The following is an 18,863-nucleotide window of genomic DNA, read 5'->3' on the forward strand; positions in this document are numbered from 1 at the left end:
GGGGGGAAAAAAAACAATTGGTGATAGGTATAGGTATCAGCTGGTTGTAACAGATACATTGAAAAAGGAGGTTCTGAGATTATGTCAATTTAAAAACTGCTGGACATTTTGGGGTTGCAAAAAACTTAGCCAAGCTAAGAGAAACACTGTACTGGGTAAAATGAAAGCAGGATGTAGAAAACTGGTGCAGGAAATGTGATGCTTGCATTGCAAAGACTGGGCGAGCTCTTGTGCAACAGTGTTTTGTGGAGGCACCAACAGAGTGCCTTGCTGTTGATATGCTGGGTCTTTGCCAGAGACGGGCTGTCAATGACTCTGTAGCAACTGTACTTTTAAAAGCTGCATACAGAATTATGACTAGGAATGAGTACACATATGAACCCTCTAGAGTTAGGATGAAATGCAAAGACCTTAGTTCTGATAGCTATAGAAACAGCTACAAAATCCTTGGACTATCAAATATATAATCGAAATTGAGCTGCCCATGTGCAAAGTGTTAACTCTTGTAGCAACGAAACTGCTTCATTACTATCCCCCACAAACCTAAACTGCTACAAAAACCCTCATTGAAACCAGAGAGAAATAAGCCCAACACCAAGAATAAAAAGGGTTTCCACATGCTGAAAAATGGTACAAAATGTCAAAAACTGCTATTTACAAAAGGAAGCATGTCATGCTTAAGAATCAGTAACAGTAACTTTATTATAAGCAGTTGGACGCACCAAAACTAAGTATTGCTGCCTATGTACAACAAAAGATGTTGAGCAAATTCAGGCTATGGTTTCGTGCCCTGAAATAAGTTAAGGAAATAGATTTGGACTGTGACATTATTATGTGATACGAATGTACACAGTATAATTGCATAAAATCTATTCACATGAACAGAACTTTCCTTGGGTTCCTTACTTTCAAAGGGAAGGAAAAACCATCTACTGTGAATATTGAAAAACTCTAACCTGTTACCTGGTAAAACAACTGTAAGTTCCCCCCTCCCCAAACAATCAGATTTAGCAGTGTATCTAGACATTCTGTACACTAATTTCTGAAACAAATCATTGATCAGCACAATAGCAAAATGAATCTAGGCTCAGATTTCATAAAAAAAATAATTTTCAAGCTCATTTGGCAGTTAGTTTGAAATATGATGTTAATGTTTTTTCCCCCCACAGTTGGCTTCCTCCTTTAAGGCACAAGGGCTTGTTTAACGCTCTCTGGAACACGACTGGCATAATAGTCAAAGTTTCTCAACGTGGCAAGGACCCCTGCTGAATTCATGTGTTTCACCTCCTTGTTATAATGAAGAGGATTTCCATGGATATCAGTCAGCTTGCCTGCAAGAAATATATGAATGTGTTATTGGTCCCAGTTCATTTAAGCACAGTACCTGAATTTTTGCTGAAATAGAACACCTACTGGTTCTCTCTTCCTTTGAATCATAGTTGTTGCAGATAGATGTAGAAGATCAAGTCTTTTATACTTGCAATGGCAAGATACAATCTCCTGATATGGTATTAAACCAATACTATACTTGCTCTTAGTGTCTAGAAGAAACCTCTTACACATTAAGATGGACAGCAGAAAAGGTCAAACAACACTGATCTAAAGTTAATTCATATTTATTCAATCAAGCCTTTTTATAACTTATATTTTCACCAAGGCACAGTGGTTTTGTGCTATTTGGAGGGTAGTGATTTTACTGGGTTACCCACTGGATTGATTCAAATTTGGAGCCAAATCCAGCAGCTCCAAGCAACCAGGACTACAGGATTTGGCTAACTGTTTTGTTGTTTTTGAAGAATTATAAGATGCTCTCCGTACACACAGTGAGCATATAAAGACAATAAATGAATGATTTCAGTAATTGGGATAAGACCTCATTGTACAGGAAAACCATAAAGCACCAGAAGAAGCTGTCGGCTGGAAAATAGTAATAGTAAAACCGATACGTTTTAAAAAGAATGTTTTTTGTATTACCTCAAAATTAGTAACTGTACTGGGTCTTGAATAAAAGCAGACAAGGTAAATTATACTGCCTTCTACTGGCAAAACCAGGGCCTGATCCAAAGCCCTCTGCAGTCAATGGGAGTCGTTCCATTGATTTCAAAGGGCTTTGGATCAGGTCTTTAGAGCTTTGTTTTTAAATATATGCACAGGCTTTTAGGTCAAGAAGTTATCTGCCAAAAATGTGTGTAATGGAACTCACCTTGGTCCTATGAGGAGATATCCTATGATCTACCTTGTGCACATAAACATTAGAAAAATCTACTGTAACTTCAACTTCTCTCTCAAAAAAAAGTTATGAACATTATTGTTAACTCACCTCCCACAGCATGTAAAATAGCCTCGGGAGCACATGTATCCCACTTCTTGCACCCTGGACTAGCAAACACATAAGCAGAAGCCTTGCCTTCTATCAGTTGAATGATCTATTACAGATGAAGAATGACAGTCATTTCATATGACCCCCCGGCATGCAAAAGATAGAACAGGAATTCAATGGGAGTAGAATTGGGTCAGTTTGGTACTGCACACACTCTGATGTCCTCACCAGAAAGAGGAGTCTCAAAGGCTCCTCTTCAGGTTTTAAAAATTTAATAATCTTAAAAGTCTAGAAAAAACATAGCTGTTACCATCCAAAGTGATCTATTTTTCATTGTCTCAAATATAATCTATAGGAAGCAAATCTAGTCCTTGGCATCCAACTCATGTATCTTGGCTGGGTGCTGGGGAGATCTACCTGGGAGAATGGAGAGGAAACCATCCTCACATGCCTATAAGGCCTTTCTAGCCCTACTGCACACTTTCATATGGGTTGGGTAAGAGGACCAGAGGTTTCAGGTGGTTACAGATATTCCATCCTTTCCTTCTCCCCCAGACAAAATCTGCATGTTGCTGGGCAAGGAGCCCCAAGAGCACTGATTCCACACTATGAAGCCGGGGAGCATTCCCTATTTCCACCAAATCCTGCCTCCCCCCTTCGGCCACCAGTTCACAGCCCAGGGTCGCTTTGCACCCATTGAGATAAGGATGGCATTTGGCCCTAAATTCTGTGCTCTCCTTACAAAGATGTTATATCTTACCACTAGCAAAGAAAAATATTGGATTGTCATACCTTATTTCCTGCACCTCCGACTCTCACCACATTATCAGGGTTCATTGCACTAATGCAGTCATTTACCAGCTTACTGCTGTGTGAACGGGTAGTAGTGATGATGTGTTTCCCAGCTGGCACTTCTTTCAACTGAAATCCAAAGGCACCCAAACCTAGGACACCCCAGATTGTCCTACCCAGCATGGCATCTGCTCCTGCCTACACAGAAGATGCAAAAACCAAGGCTTACCGTTACCACAGGATATAACACTTATTTAAAAAAAAAAATGAACACAAAGACTTTTTATTTCATTATTAGATTCATTTTAGAGGGTAAAAGTGTAAAAGAAAAGAAGTGAGTTCTAGTAACTGAAGCACAGGGCAGGAAGACAGGACTCCTGGGTTCTATTCCCAGCTAACTGAATGACATATTGTGTAACCTTGGGCAAGTTATTTAGCTTGGGCAAGTCTGTGCTTTAGTTTATTTGCCAGTAAAATGGGGATAATAATTCTTCCTTATCCACCTCATAGAGTCTTTGTGATAATGAATTAACTTTGAAATCCTTGCATCAGATATTACAGAACTGAAAAGTATCCTCATAATTATTTCAGTGTATTATACCAACTATGAGCTTTTCTTTGCTATGCCCAATCCTAATCAGCTCCCATTCTATGTCCTTGGGCTGTCCCTGAATTTTGCTATTCTGGTATTATAGTTAATTCTCTTAATCCCCCATTTTGGAGGGAGGGAAGTATGGGACTGGGTTTGGTAACACTCTGCAACTCAGCTGCAACTAACTGTGGTTACGTCTATAATACAGGCTAGGGGTGTGATTCCCCTGGGTGCGTACATGTACTTGCACTAGTTTTCATCGAGCTAGCATGAGTATAAATAGCAGTGTTGCTGCGAAAGAAAGGTAGTGGGAGTGGAGGCACAGGGGAGCCATGATGGGTCTGAAACCAGTAGGTATGTACTTGGGACAGCTAAGCCATGCCTCTGCTGTTGCTATCCACGCTACTGTGGCTACGTGTACGCATGCAGGGGAATCACACCCAGAGCTCATAGTGTAGACAAAGCCAGAGAAATACCTGGTGCCTTTTAAGGCCCCCCAGTTTAATGATGTTCCAGGATTCAGTCATCAAGTCGCACTAACAGAATGGAATGGTTGGCATCTCCCTGTGAATCTAAACAGGTCACTTCTGCAATGTGTCCAAAGAGCCACCAGCCTGGAGCAAGATATCATGGGTTTTACATTCATGTGACAGCCTAGCTACAATACGTGTCATGTCTTGTTACCATAAACAGTGGAGAGCTGTTGCAGTTATTTGCAGAGCCTTGGAATTCAGTTCCAAGAAACTATCATCAAGAAGCACATAGATCAAAAGTTCCTTATATTACACCATTAGCTCTAGCAAGTGAAGTGTGGTATGTATTGTAGATCAAGCACCATTGAGCAGAAAGTGTGTGAACTAGAAATGTGTCCTAGAAGTGATAGTTACAGATCATTTAGTGCTCTCAAGCAAAATCAATGCATTTATTACCTCATAGTTGTAGAAGGGTTGGTTAATAACTCCTGCTATTGCTTTACCTTCATAAGCAATTCCAATAAGAACTGTTACATGGTCGAGGAGACCTGTGAAGAAGTAATAAATACTATTCAGTAATGCTTGAAAATGGGAGTAAGAAGGAAAAAAAAAAAAAAAAAAACAGCCCTCATGCAAACCCACAATCCTCTATCTTTGTTCAATTACTTGAAAATATTAATAATGGCCAAAAACAGTGCCAGGAAAACCACTTAGTGACAAATCCTTCTTTGCCCAACAAAGCTAAGTGACATTTTCTTTTTCAGATATGAAGCATTTAAGAAATCCTGCTTATTCCTGACTTGTAATACATACATTTGGATCCTGCTTACATGCCCATCTAATCAAAAAAATTCCGACTTTGAGTCTGACCCTTCTCAATTACTTCACTACCCATTCTTTTCTAGTTCAGTGGTTCTCCAGGCCTCCTGTTCTGCAGGCCACTTTGTAAGTGGGAGATCACCGCATTATATAAATTAGAAATAGAAAAGTACTATTATGTCACCTAGTCCCTCCCCTGCCAATGCAGATGGTTCCCTATAGTATATTTCTAGTGCTCTGACCAGTCTAACATAAAAAAAAAAAAAAGCTCACAAAATCCTTTCCCTCCCAACATTTTCTATCTATTCTGATGGAGTCTTTTTACCACAGTTTGATAAGCTTCTAAAATGTTCTAGAAATTGTCATGTTACTTTCATTAAACTGAAATCATTTTTCAAATCAGTACAAATAAGAAAAAGAGAAGCCAACCTTCCGTGTATTCTTTGGTCCCATCCAGAGGATCAACCCACACAACAAGCTTAAAAAAAAAAATAATAATAATAATGCACACAACACAAGAGGAAACACAAATCACGGAAATTAAACTATTGGTATAATAGTACTAGTTAGCAGCAGTGAGAGGAGGATAAACCTCGCAATTGTTAAGAAATCTTACACTTAAAGTGCAAAAAAATTACATTAATGTTCATCATATATAGGACTGGACAGCTCCAGGGATTTGTAAAGAGATATTAGACTTTTCACCAGCTATTCAGCTGGCTATGTAATGTGGATTTGGTGAGCTCAGTCCATTTTGTATGGAAAGACGTCCACATTTAAAACCTAATATCAACCCACCCACTTGCACTAATTAGCAATGTTGCTTGCAATCTCAGTAGAGATGTCAAGGATTAATAAGAGTTATGTAAACTTGTCTCTCTCACCAACTGAAGTTGTCCAATAAAAGATATTACCTTGCCCACCTTGTCTCTCAAATATTCTGGGACCAACAGGATTACAACAACACTGCATACAACGATTCAATGGGCATGGAAACTAAACTATCCTCTCACTCCTAAAGGTGGTCCCTTTAGTATAGGTCTGATACACATTCATGGAACATTACAGAGAAACCTGCAGTTCTGCTGCCCATGCTACACCCATTCTGTGGATAATTAGAGGGCTTCCATTTTTAGGGCTGTCACTTTGCCACCTTCAATTTAAAAAGGAAGTATTTTCACTTAAATCAAAAGATAAGCTGACAACATCAAAATTACCTGTTTTATTTCTTGGATCTTTCTTAGATAAGACTAATAAGCTATATGGGGATATAAGAAAGTAAGCGTAACATGTTTATTACCTCTTCCTCTTTAATGGAACTGTATTGTGGAGGAAAAGCTTTCTTCAGTATTTCCTCACACTGACCGTCCTCAATCAACTCCTCATCTACATCATGAGAGGGCAGGTCCTGACGAAAGGACACAAAGACACTAACAGAAACAGGCAACAGCCAGAGAGCACTGTGTTGAGCCTTTGCAGCTCCCAAATATGGTTCCATTCCTAGCACTGCAAATACAACGGAGCAAAGTGATACAGCCACTCCCCAGGTTTTAGCCACGTGCCAGCCTTTATCTTTATCCCAGATTAACTTGCCCTGTTGCAGGCGTGAGAGGGAGATTTGGGATTTGCTTTCCAATCACTGGATTTGCTGGCAATTCATCTGATGAGGCTATCGCTGAGGGAAGGTGTATTGGGAGGGAAGATAAAAATTAAAGAGAACACATGGCTCTCTTAAGCCTACAAATGACAAACGTAAATCATAAGTGGCAAATTACATTTTCAAGATGTTAGATAAACAGAGTTCTCACCTCTTCTCCGATGATTGTCACTCGGGGGAATTTCCGTGCCAGTGAAGAGCAAATGCTCATTTGTACCAGTCGGTCGGCTTTAGTCTGCAAGTCGTTGGGTCCACACTGCAAAGGACGGGAAGGAATTATTTTACTTTAAAACAACACAGTGGCCTGTATCGCACTGATCATGGATATCCAGTTCCTAGTAGAGAAGGATCAACGTCACAGAAATCACCATCTCAATTAACCAACTCGAGAGAAGCCAAGGACTGAATAGGTCATTGAGACGGAGTTTTCTCTGTCATCGGTCTCAAGAGTGAAATACACTGGTAGGGCAGTATGAGGAACCTTGTTCCAATGCTGCATGTGTTGTACCTTCTCAGTGGATTCAGCACAAAAAACATTCACAGAGCCAAGTAGTATATTATCAAGTTAAATAAACATAAGAAGAGAAGGAGATAGAAATTAAGAGACATAAATAGGGGAGAAAAATGTTTTCACATGCTACTGAAAAGACAGAGAGTTAAAGAGGCAGGAGCCGCAGAGAAGAGGGCTGTTATTCCAGCTGTGAGCTGATGTATGGAAGGGCGGGGGGGGGAGGGGAGAGGGAGGCACCCAGCCCCACTCCTGTCCCCAGCTGTGGCCCCAGCCTCGTCCCCCTTGCCCCTGTCTGCGTCCCCCCTCTCCCAGAGTGGTGGGGGAGGGGGCACAGACAAGGATAATGGGGGGGCATGAGGTAGAAAGTTTTGGGGACTTTTATGTTTAAAAAAGAAAAAGGTAAGATAGAAGAGTAGCAAGAAGGGAGGCAATGACATTTAAAGATCAAAAAGAAAAAAGTCGGTTAACAAGGGCCTACTTCTGGTGCATATTCTATTTCTTGGGCTTAAAATGCACAATATGCTAAGAGTCATAGTAATTGAATTAGAACACACATATTTATTACATGATACCAGGAGTAAGATGATTGTGTGATAGCATTACCAAGCTCTGGATCTATAACTTATTGTGGTTAGGAAAACTAAGCACATTACCAGCACATTGAAAGAACTTGCAATTAGACTTGAATAGGATATATTTTCTCTTTCAAATGGGGCGGGGGGAGCATAAACAAAGCATTCAAAAACTAACCATTAAATCAAAATCACTCCAATAAAAAAAAAGGTGTAAATATTTTATAATGAGGATGCTCTATTGCCTGCTAGGGGAAAGGAGAAACAGAAAAGGAAAAAGCTGTAAGAACATTTAGAGAAATCACAGAAATAAGATACACCAGCCCGGCAACTGCTGTCAGTTGGGTAACACTCTAGGAGACCAGGAATCTGTGGGGAGAGTTGATTATTGCATCTTATATAAAATGCTGCAACAAGATTAGAGATGGGGCCAAGATGGGGTTCCGGACAATGGGATTAGGTGAGGGCGTTACCTGCAGGCAAGAGCGATGCGTGGAGCCTAAGACCCGAACCTACTGGCTGCTTCTGGGTCCCGTGGGTCAGGACAGGCAGCCTGCCTTAGCCCACATGCTGCACTGCTGACCGGGAGCTGCCTGAGGTAAGCCTCAGCCCCCCCCCCCAAATTGGTAGCACCCTCCCGAACCCCAAATTCCCCAGCCCCACCCCAGAGCCAGCACCCTCATCCCAAAGCCCTCACCCCTCCTGCACCCCAATCCCCTGCCTCAACCCGCAGCCCCCTCCCACATTCCGAATCCCTCATTTCTGGCCCCACCCCAGAGCCCATATCCCCAGTGAGAGCCCACACCCCAACTCCCTGCCCCAGCCCAGTGAAAGTGAGTGAGGGTGTGGGAGAACAACCCACCAAGGGCGGGGGAATGTAGTGAGCAGGGGCAGGGCCTCAAGGCAGCGGCAGGGCTAGGGTGTTCAGTTTTGTGCAACTAGAAAGTTGGCAACCCTATTGGGCTCCTGTAGGCCCCGTCCTTCCAATCCTACCCTAAGGATTGGGGCCCCCATGACCCAGGGGTCCTGTCCATTTGCTGGATCAGAAAGAAAAACCTGGGCCAGATAGAATTTTTGGATAAATAGCCTAGTTATTTCTTTGTCTGTTGGTCCCTGGAGAATCCAGTTTGAATTCATATATGCCAACCTCTCCAAGGGGTGGCTTCAGAGGATGAACAACAAAGGATGGACATTAGCAACCCCCTCCTCCTAGAGGAGTTACATACAACTCCACAATAACTCATACACAACTGCATTTTGAATACAATGGTCGCCAAAGGTATTAAACCTAATTCAATAAAGTATGCCAGGATATTGTCAGTCTGTCGCAGTACCCGCTCCCCCCAATTGTGCAGGAGCTGTCTGATCTTCAGAAAGAACTCCTTGGGCTGTTTTTAACTCAGTGTTCTTAACAGACATAATCAGTATGAAGCAAAATAAGTACCTTCTCCACTATGCCCAGGTCTCCGCCAGCCATCACATTTCTGACTATTGTTCCAGCTCTGTGCGCAACAGAATACGCAGAGGCCATTAGGCGCATCAACACAGTTGAAGAAGAAGCCATATCAAGTGCTGAAGAGAATCAAAAAGCGATCTTGTGAATTAATACTACACATCACGGGTTTCATGTATTAGCATTCAAGGGAAGAATATGAAAACCACGGAAAATTAGTTTTCGCCGGGAGTAGAGTTTAGAGTGTTATTTATATAAAAGTAAAACCTTTTGTGATAGCTGAACGGAAAGGGGATACTGAATTAATCTAGATAAGTGAGAGACTTCAATTAAATTATTACAAGTTTGGGGATAGGCGGTCACTTCAAATAGTAAAAGCTTCGGATAACCAAGGTCTGACTGTAGTCCTCTCTTAACAAAGTGGAAGGCAGTAATTTTTGTAGTTTACAATGTGACATGGATGCAAAAAAGGGTTGCATAATGAGAGGCATTGCATCATGAAGCAGAGGCAGTAGCCCTTCTCTAGATGACTCTTGTAGGTGAATTTACCCTCTCCTAGCTCCTTGGTCGCAAGAACTAGCATTGTTTATCTATCTTCCCTCCCTGTTCCTGCAACATCCCATTTCCCTTCACATTCTCTCTCCTTGCCTCTCCACAGTTACCCTGTTCCCCATTCTCCCTTCCATATCTCCAATCACTCTCTTTGCCCTCAACTTCTCCCTGCCCCTATTTCCCTGCTCTTTATTTCCCATCTATGTTCTCCACATTCCCCTCCCTTATTCTCTTTCTTTCCTCTCCATCTCTCACACTACACACACACACAATCCTACCCCCTCGCTTCAGTAAAAGGATACTTCTCACCATGTAGAAATAAAAGAAAAGAAATCCCGAAACAAAACAACCTAGTAAAGTCTCAGCGTAGCAGCCGTGTTAGTCTGTATCTGCAAAAAGAACAGGAGTACTTGTGGTACCTTAGAGACTAACAAATTTATTTGAGCATAAGCTTTCATGAGGAGAACATGAAAAGGTGGGAGTTGCCCAACCAACTCTAAGAGGCCAGCCTCTGTATGTATATATATATATATATCTTCACTATATGTTCCATTCTATGCATCCAATGAAGTGGGCTGTAGCCCACGAAAGCTTATGCTCAAATAAATTTGTTAGTTTCTAAGGTGCCACAAGTACTCCTGTTCTTTTTGCAGTATAGTCTAATAACTTTACTGGTAACACTAAACTTACAATTCTCATTTTGAAACCTAGTCATGTAAATTACCCAGATTAATGCCAAAATTACATCAGATTACAGCCCTCCACTTCTGGCTTGAACATGATCAGGCATGCTCTCCTGTGCTTTAGCCCAGGAAGAGTAGGAATTAGGGCATGGAAGAGTAGGAATTAAGATTCCTGAGTTCTATTCCTGGATCACTTATTGATTTCCTGTATAAACTTGATTAAATCATTTAATTTGCCTATGTATCATTTTCCTTATCTGTAACATACGAATAATACTACTTACCTGCGTCATAGGGGTGTTGTGAGGTTTAATTAATCAGCAAAGTGCTTTGTGATCCTTTGATGGAAAGCACATTTATAATAATTGCCTTGTTTTGTTAAAGTGGGTGGATAAAAATTGACTTTTTTTCAAAAATCAGATTTTTAAATTTAAATTAAACATAAATCAAACTCAAATATGGAGTCACATTTGGCACCTACATCACTTTGATTTAAGTCAATCTACCCTGTTAAATTAAATGCCTTTTTTTCTAGTTCTCTCTCAATTTGAGTTCCAAGTGACAAACAGTTTTTAGATAGAGTCCTGTCAAGGCACCCCTCAGGTTGAGAAGGACTCTGAAACCTGTCTTTAGAATCTGTCATTGTCACTTCTTAATCAGCTGCTTCCTTCCCCAGAGCCAAATGGGCTGCCTCCACAGCATATCCAGTCACCGCCAGCCCCAAGAGCAAGAGACCAAGTTTGGCATGTCTAACAAAGATCTCACATGGGACTGCAGAGCATGACTACTGAGCCACTGGATTGCCTCTTTTAATTGTTAAAGATGTAATCTAAACTATTATTACTAATCCCACATAAATTTGACTTTGGAAGGTATTCAGCTGGAAGATGTGGTCAGAATGACTGAGGCTAAAGTCTGGTTCCCTTTGCAGCTGCTTTTGAGAATTAGATCTATGGGACTTGAAGCCTTTGGTAACTAAAATTAATATCTATAAAATGGCTAAAATGTCAATTTTTTACATATGTGACACGTAGCACTCACTGCCACAGGATATTATTGACACAAATATTATTATTTACTGAGCTCTCTCTTACTGCATCTAGTACTATGGAAAACATACAAGAAGTCAAAGCAACTGTTGCAAGGAGCTCAGAGTCTGAGGCCGTGACCTTGGAGTTCCATTGAATTAAGTGAGCTCTATGTGGGCATAGGGGTCTCCCCACACATAGCACCTTGCAGGAGTGGGCCCTAAAGTTACACAGACAGGACATCTGAAAGACATAATACACCACATACAGTACTGAAATGAAGGCACAGTTTCAAAGGTAATGATTTCCTTTCTCTTTAAATCTCTCTCTAGTGGATTCTTGCTGAAAAGCCTTGAGGAAGAAATATGTTTTAATGAGTTTGTATTGTTTTTTAATAAGGTCATTTGTCACTCAGTAACATTTACAACACCAATTAGGTATCTACATTACTAAGAATAGCAGCTACAGTTGATTAGCTAAAATGAATTTACAAAGAAAATGATCAGCAACAGGGGTCAGGAATAATTTTGCTCCATGGCACCAGTCTTACATAGTTAGGTTCATCAGACTCAAAGGACTTAGGTGCATCATGAATTGGGGCTATGAATTATTTATTCACCCATATAGTTGTTGTTCGGGCATTTGATGTGTTGGATGAGGTACGCCACATGTTGTGATAGGCATGAGTAGGACCCATGGATCTTGAAAGGTGTGTTGTGGGGATGTGTGTGTGTTGTAGTAGTGGTGCAGCAACAACTTTATGGGTGAAATCAGACAATCGCTGTGCTCTCAAATGAACTCACACAGAAAAATAAGAGACAAAAAACACCATCACCTCTAGGCAAACACTTTTAACAAAATGATCACTCCATATCTAAACTCTCAGCCCTCATCTTCAAACGAAACCTTCACAAGATGAGCCTGGGAACTGAAATTCATAACTCTGCTGGACCCTAAAAACCATGGTCTTAACACAGACACTGGTTTTATGGCTCATTACAACACTCTGGGCTTATAACATTACTACTTATGTTGATATAACTGGGGTGTGAATAAGCCACCCCCCTGAGTGATGCAAGTTAGACTGACCTAAGCGCCGGTGTGGACAGCGCTATGTCGCACTATATCAGCGGGAGAGCTTCTCTTGCCAATGTAGCTACCACCTCTCATGGAGGTGGTTTTATCATGCTGACAGGAGAACTCTCGCCTGTCGGCATAAAGTATCTTCCCCAGACAGGCTGCAGCTGCGCCACTGTAGCACTTCTAGTGTAGACTAGCCCTTTGTAGCTTACTAACCCAACTTTGTCCTACAACTGCTAGGGAATTAATTGCCCACTTCATTTTAATCGGTCTCCCCCAACACCTGTTAACTTCTTATGCTTAACAATTTGTCCCACCTTGTATTTAGCTGTGACACCTTGGTTACCTTTTCCAGATCTGAGGAAGAGCTCTGCAAAGCCTGAAAGTTGTTGGTGGAAAGGACAAGAAGTTGGTCCAGTAAAAGATATTACCTCATCCACCTTGTCTCACATATCCTGGGACCAACACTGCTCAAACACACAAAACCGCTTATATCAGTTTAGCTTGCATCCGTGAATTTACTGACACAAGATAAACCAACATACGCCAGGCTTAACAGGGATGTTCAAATCACTTTAAGTTTTGCACTGGTTTAATTGAACTGATGTAAAAAATACACTTTTAGTTAAATGTGTGTATTTGCCTGTGCAAACCAGGCCAAAGGCTCTCACTGTATTAACATCACTTCAGCTGAAGTGGTAGTGGCACATGTGCATAAAGCCCAAAGCCTGGACACTCCTATGCACGTGCTTAACTGTACTCCTGTGAGTAGTCTCATTGGGCTAATAATGATGTGTCTACAGTATCAGAACCTAATTTTGTAAAATTGTAAATTTTGTAAAAAAAATTAAAAATCTGTAGATATGGCTTGTGGGTGGCAAACCCACCATATGCTCAGATGCATCTCATTCTTGTTGTATCCGCTAAAAGGGAGAACAAAAATCCTATTTTGTTTGGTGTGGCTGCTTCACTTTCTTACCCTCTTCCTTGTTCTCAGCAATATCCATTTCAGCTTTGCTTCAACTGAGCAATAAACTGCATGTGTTTAAAGAGACACTGCCGAAGGTAGTAGCCCGTAACATAGTTTTTTTTCCTTTTATGCTTCCAAAATCTATGTAACGTATAGATGGTTTGCTCCTCCACTATCAAAATAAATTCCTTCAATTTCCCCCCATCCCTTTAAAATGTTGATTTTTTTTTAAACAGTTAACAGCCTTCCACTCATGAGCAGCTCTACGACAACAAACCAGTGCGAAAAGATGATTGAGGAAAATATCTTAGGTTGAACTTTTTAAAAGATTTATTTTAGTTTTTTTAAATCACCTTTAATTGATCTAACATAGTTTTACCTTTATTTTTAAACAGCAAGGAACTCGCCCCTTAAAATAATTCCTTTGCCCCCATACACAAATGCAAATAAAGCAATTGAAATTATATCTGTCTTGTACTTTTCCAGATGGTATCCTTGCTTAAAAAATCTCATACGTATGTGCATTGACTATTCTAACTTGTACCATTATTTTAGCAAACAGAATTAGAATAGAGGGAACCCCTTAAAATCACAAGACGCGTGGATACACGACAACTCGGTTAATGAGAACATTTAACTGTCTTTCAAGCCAAATTTTTCCTTTTTTCTCCCACCAGAAATCCCTCCTAATCCTGGAAAATTTCTTCCCCATTTATAACTACCACATACTGATACATATGTAACTGGCACATATAAAACACAGACCCTGAATAAAGAGTAAAATACCTGTGGCTCAACCGTCAGCAACGAAAGCAGACTACTTCCTCTGTGCAGTACCCTGGCTGCTCCTACCTTTTCACCCAATAACCCTCCTACGCCTCCAAAACCTTCTGGGTCCTAAAGTTCACCCTTTGCAACGCTTGGCTGCAGCGCCATGCAGCTGACCCACCCAGTGGACATGCCTGGGTGCTTTCATGTGCACAATATTCCCTGCCGCCCCGGGGGTGCCCAACATTCCAGCCCTTCCCGGGAGGGAGAGAGAAACGCCTTTCAAGGCGGCGTGTCCCTTCCCGCGACCCGTCACGCCCTCTCCGCTCTCCGTAGCCAAGCCGGAAGCGCCACAGGAGCGTGCGCGGCGAGAGCCGGGGAGGCCGCGAGGATGTTGTGGGCGCGGAGGGCGCCCTCGTTAGCCAGGCGCGGGGCCCCGGTGGGGGCCTCGTGGGGCTGGGCGCGCTCGGCAGCCTCCGGGGCCAACAGCGGGAAGCCGAGCCCGGAGAGCCGCGCGGACTCCAAGTACCGGGAGACGGTGTTGCTGCCCCGCAGCGGCTTCCCCGCCCAGCTGCCGGGCAGGCTGCAGCCCGAGGCCGAGGTGGAGATACAGCAGGTACCGCGCGCAGGAGCCCGCCGGGTTCGTGCGGAGCTGTTCTGCTCGGCACTGTCCATCCGCGTGTCCTGCAGCCCCCCAGCATTGGCCTGTGGGGCATGGGGAATTCATGCTGTTCCCTCTCCTCGCAGCGAGCGGTTTCTAATGAGTCTGCTTCACTCCTGGAGTGGGAGTGACCTGTGTCACAAAGCCCCCGCCGTATAAAATCTAACGTACGGTTTAAAACCTGTCATTAACAGGAGACCAGAGTAATATCCCCGCTAGAAGATGAGTTTATGATTGTTCACTAGCGCAGCCCTACACTTACAGAACAAATGCTAAACCAAGGTGACGTCAAACTGCAGTTTAACGCAGTAGTTCCCAGCCCAGGGCCCCCTGCTGGGGGCTGGGGCACAAGCAGATTTTAGGGGGTCCGCCAAGCAGGGCTGGCATTAAACTCACTGGGACCCAGGGCAGAAAGCCAAAGCCCTGCCATGCAGGGCTGACAATTGAGGCCCTGAGACACCTGGGGCCGAAGCCAGAACAACTTAGCGTTTCGGGGCTCTCTGTGGTGTGTGGCCCCAGCAATTGCCCTGTTTGCTATCCCCTAATGCTGGCTCTGGCTTTTGTATGCAGAAAAACAGTCGTGGCACAGGTGGGCCATGGCGTTTTTAGTAGCATCAGGAGGGGGAGAGGGCTCAGAAAAAAAAAAAAAAAAAAGTTGAGAACCTGTGGTTTAACATGCTCCATTCTTAAAATGTTCATTTACAAGAACTTCCTACAAACCTGTCTCCCCATCAGTTTAGTCCATCTTGAGTTAGTGGTCGAGGAAGGCAGAAGATTTTGGTTTATAAAGCTTGATGAATGTTAAACATAAGCCAAATGTGTCCCAGATGTTATTTTGATTTCAGGGGAGTTATACCAAGAACAAATGGCCAAACAAGTGCTCTATTTAATGTAAGAAAACAGGGACAATATTGTTAGCTTGGTAGTGGAGGTTGGCAAGTAATTCCCCAGGGAGGAAAGTCTTCACTTGAGGATTTGGAGCAATTCTGCCTCATAGTTTTTTGACAGTTGGAATGATGTTAAAATGAAAACTTTTTTTAAACTACTAAAATGCAAACTTTTAATGAATGAAATGTTTTCATATTGTCTATACAGAAATGTGGTTTTTCAGAACTATATTCATGGCAAAGACAAAGGAACACAAAGAATGAATTTTGTCTTCATGATGGGCCACCGTATGCCAATGGAGACCCTCATGTTGGTCACGCGTTAAATAAGGTAAGTATAAGAGTAGTATGTTTAAGGTGTTTTATGCCTTCTGTAAGGTGCTGTGCACTCTCAATTCACATTGAAGTAAATGGAAATTGAGGATATTCACTACTTTAGGATAGGACCATTCATTTCTATTTAATGGGTAAGCATATATAGTAACAATGACAATGACAAATGGCTCTGTGTGGTGCTTATAGTTTCACATTGGTGTTCATATGATAAACTTATTTTCATTCTGTCAAAGTAAATACAGTTTCTACTTCAGCCCAGCAAACTGCTAGATGTATAGTTTGAGTATTACGTGTATAGTGACTTCAGAAGTATGTTACCATAATAAAATGCTAATTCCACTTCGTTATAGCTAGGTGAAACTCTCAAGCCTCTGCGTAGTTGCAAACTGTGGCCTTCGGTTGTGCAAAATTTGGTTGCCCGTTGATCAAGAGGTTCTAATGATGTGCTATTAGAAAGTACAATAAGAAACATAAATGTGAACGCTGAAACTTAATCTTTAACACACCTGATTGTTCTTGGGTTTTGCAGAGTTCACCAAAACCAGTAAGATATAAAGTAACATGCGGATGAGATGTATCATGCTAATGTGTAGGGGAATGAGGATGGTAATAACAATTATATCAAAAATAACATTTGGCCTAATGTTTTTCTAGATTTTGAAAGACATCACTAATCGGTTCCATATGATGAGAGGTTATAAAGTGCACTATGTACCAGGCTGGGATTGTCATGGGTTGCCCATTGAATTGAAAGCATTGTCGGAACTCAAAGAAACTCAAAATCTTTCACCGATGGAGATTAGACAGCGAGGTAAACTGTCCTTTGCAAAATTTTCCTAGAAACATTTGTGACTTGCAATATTGTATTTATAAATTGTTTTTGAGTCTTAGTGGAATATTATTTTGCTATTTTTCCTGTGTGTTTTCATTTTAGTTTCACTACATTGAATTTGTTAGGAACATCTTAGTTATTCGATTATACTTGATCTGCAAAATACGTAGTGTAAACTTACAAGGAGGTTGACCTTTGTAAAATGGATTCATCAAGTACAAGTTTGTATGAACTCCTTATAAGTTGTAATAACCATAGACGGAAAGAGGGAATTAAAGGACATGTACATCTGGATTCTAATGTATAAGTAACTCCTCCCTTAACGTTGTAGTTATGTTCCTGAAACATGCTACTTTAAGCGAAACGATGTTAAGCGAATCCAATTTTCCCATAAGAATTAATGTAAATGAGGGGGTTATGTTCCAAGGAAATTTTTTTTGCCAGACAAAAAACATAACGTGTGTGTATATATATGTGTGTGTGTGTGTATATATATGTGTGTGTGTGTGTATATACACACACACACTCAGTATAAGTTTTAAACAAACAATTTAATACTTCACATTGATTGTGAAGCTTGGTTGAGGTGGTAGAGTCAGAGGGTGGGATGTTTCCAAGGGAATGTCTTGCTGCTAAATGATGAGCTAACACTCGGCTGAGCCCTCAAGGGTTAACATGTTGTTAATGTAGCCTCACACGCTACGAGGCAGCACAAATGGAGGGAGGAGACACAATAGACGCATGGCAATGACTGCAAACATTCCCTGCAGCAACTAAACATGGTGATGAACCCGTGCTATCCCTCTGGAGCACACCACTCCCTCCACTTACCAAAGTTCCGGGGGGTGCGTGTGTGTGAGACAGAGAGACACGCTTTGTGTGTGTGTGAGACAGAGACACACAGTTGGGGGGGGAAGGAGAGAGAGAGAGAGAGACGCGCATTGCCCCTTTAAGTACGCTGACCCCACTCTTAAATACGCTGCCTTTTTAAGTAGATCAGCAAGTTGAGACAGCAGCTGCTGCCAGCAAACTCCCTCCTTCCTGAGCCCTGTCGTGTCATTTCCCCCTCCTCTCCTGCCCTGCTCTGTGGAAATGGGGTACAGGAGTGGGGCGAGGGGGACACCCTGACATCAGAACCCCTCTTCCTCCCCACCCCCTGCACAGTAAGCAGGAGGCTCCCAGGAGCAGCTCCAAGGCAGAGGGCAGGAGCAGCACACGGCAAGGGGGAGGGACACCTGAACTGCCCGGCACTTGGTAGTCTGCTGGGCGGCTGCCACACAGGGAATTTACGGGAGCTGATGGGGGAGGGGAGGGGCTGCTGGCCCACCCAGGTTCCAAGCCCCACTAGCTACTCCAACGGGTTGTTCTTCCTGCAAGCAGTGGACAAAGCAGGCAGCTGCCAAACAACGTTATAAGGGAGCATTGCGCAACTTTGAATGAGAATGTTCTCTAATATATCAGTGACTTAACAACGTTAACTGGTATGACGTTAAGTGAGGAGTTACTGTAGTTCAGTTCTGTAACATGAAATTAGTCTTGTATCCGATTTTTATTGAGGTGGTATGCTGAGTCGCTGAACCTAAAAAAGAAAAATATATTTGAAAAGAAGACTATTTTTTCCCCTAATGTTTTTGAACTAATCTGGGTAGTTATGGGGATCAGTCATTGAATGGGTGTGTTTCCAGTGGGGTAGCACCGATTGGTTCTTGGCCCTAACATTTTATTAATAACCTAGAACAGTGGTTCCCAAACTTGTTCCGCCGCTTGTGCAGGGAAAGCCCCTGGTGGGCCGGGCCAGTTTGTTTATCTGCTGCATCTGCAGGTTCGGCCAATCGGGGCTCCCACTGGCCGCGGTTTGCTGCTCCAGGCCAATGGGA

At 42.3% G+C, this 18,863-nt stretch overlaps 2 protein-coding genes across 2 annotated transcripts in view; one reads left to right on the forward strand and one right to left on the reverse strand.

The window, feature by feature from the left end:
• Nucleotides 1-677: 677 nt before the first annotated feature.
• On the reverse strand, nucleotides 678-14,547 carry BPNT1 (3'(2'), 5'-bisphosphate nucleotidase 1). The gene is made up of 9 exons (XM_054023796.1): nucleotides 14,289-14,547; nucleotides 9,181-9,308; nucleotides 6,805-6,909; nucleotides 6,297-6,404; nucleotides 5,426-5,474; nucleotides 4,634-4,725; nucleotides 3,113-3,310; nucleotides 2,321-2,426; nucleotides 678-1,331 (listed from the first exon to the last, which is right to left on the reverse strand). The coding sequence occupies exons 2-9, from the start codon at nucleotides 9,298-9,300 to the stop codon at nucleotides 1,183-1,185; spliced, it is 927 nt and encodes a 308-aa protein (XP_053879771.1). The 5' UTR covers nucleotides 9,301-9,308; nucleotides 14,289-14,547; the 3' UTR covers nucleotides 678-1,182.
• Nucleotides 14,548-14,618: 71 nt separating this feature from the next.
• The window catches only part of IARS2 (isoleucyl-tRNA synthetase 2, mitochondrial), a 54,629-nt gene continuing 50,384 nt past the window's right edge, over nucleotides 14,619-18,863 (forward strand). The window contains exons 1-3 of the mRNA XM_054023562.1: nucleotides 14,619-14,886; nucleotides 16,027-16,149; nucleotides 16,809-16,965. Of these exons, the coding sequence (XP_053879537.1) occupies nucleotides 14,662-14,886; nucleotides 16,027-16,149; nucleotides 16,809-16,965 (505 nt within the window). The 5' untranslated portion in view covers nucleotides 14,619-14,661. The remainder of the gene's footprint in view (nucleotides 14,887-16,026; nucleotides 16,150-16,808; nucleotides 16,966-18,863) is intronic.

Source organism: Malaclemys terrapin, chromosome 3 (assembly GCF_027887155.1).
Source record: "Malaclemys terrapin pileata isolate rMalTer1 chromosome 3, rMalTer1.hap1, whole genome shotgun sequence".
Taxonomy (NCBI): Eukaryota; Metazoa; Chordata; order Testudines; family Emydidae; genus Malaclemys; species Malaclemys terrapin.

Excerpts from the sequence above, each read along its gene's own strand:
- BPNT1 (XM_054023796.1), bottom strand. The coding sequence starts at position 9,300 with ATGGCTTCTTCTTCAACTGTGTTGATGCGCCTAATGGCCTCTGCGTAT. Across the intron at positions 4,726-5,425 it reads GACCAAAGAATACACGGAAG|GTCTCCTCGACCATGTAACA; the intron begins GTTGGCTTCTCT and ends ACTTCTTCACAG. Across the intron at positions 3,311-4,633 it reads AACCCTTCTACAACTATGAG|GCAGGAGCAGATGCCATGCT; the intron begins GTAATAAATGCA and ends TCTTCTGTGTAG.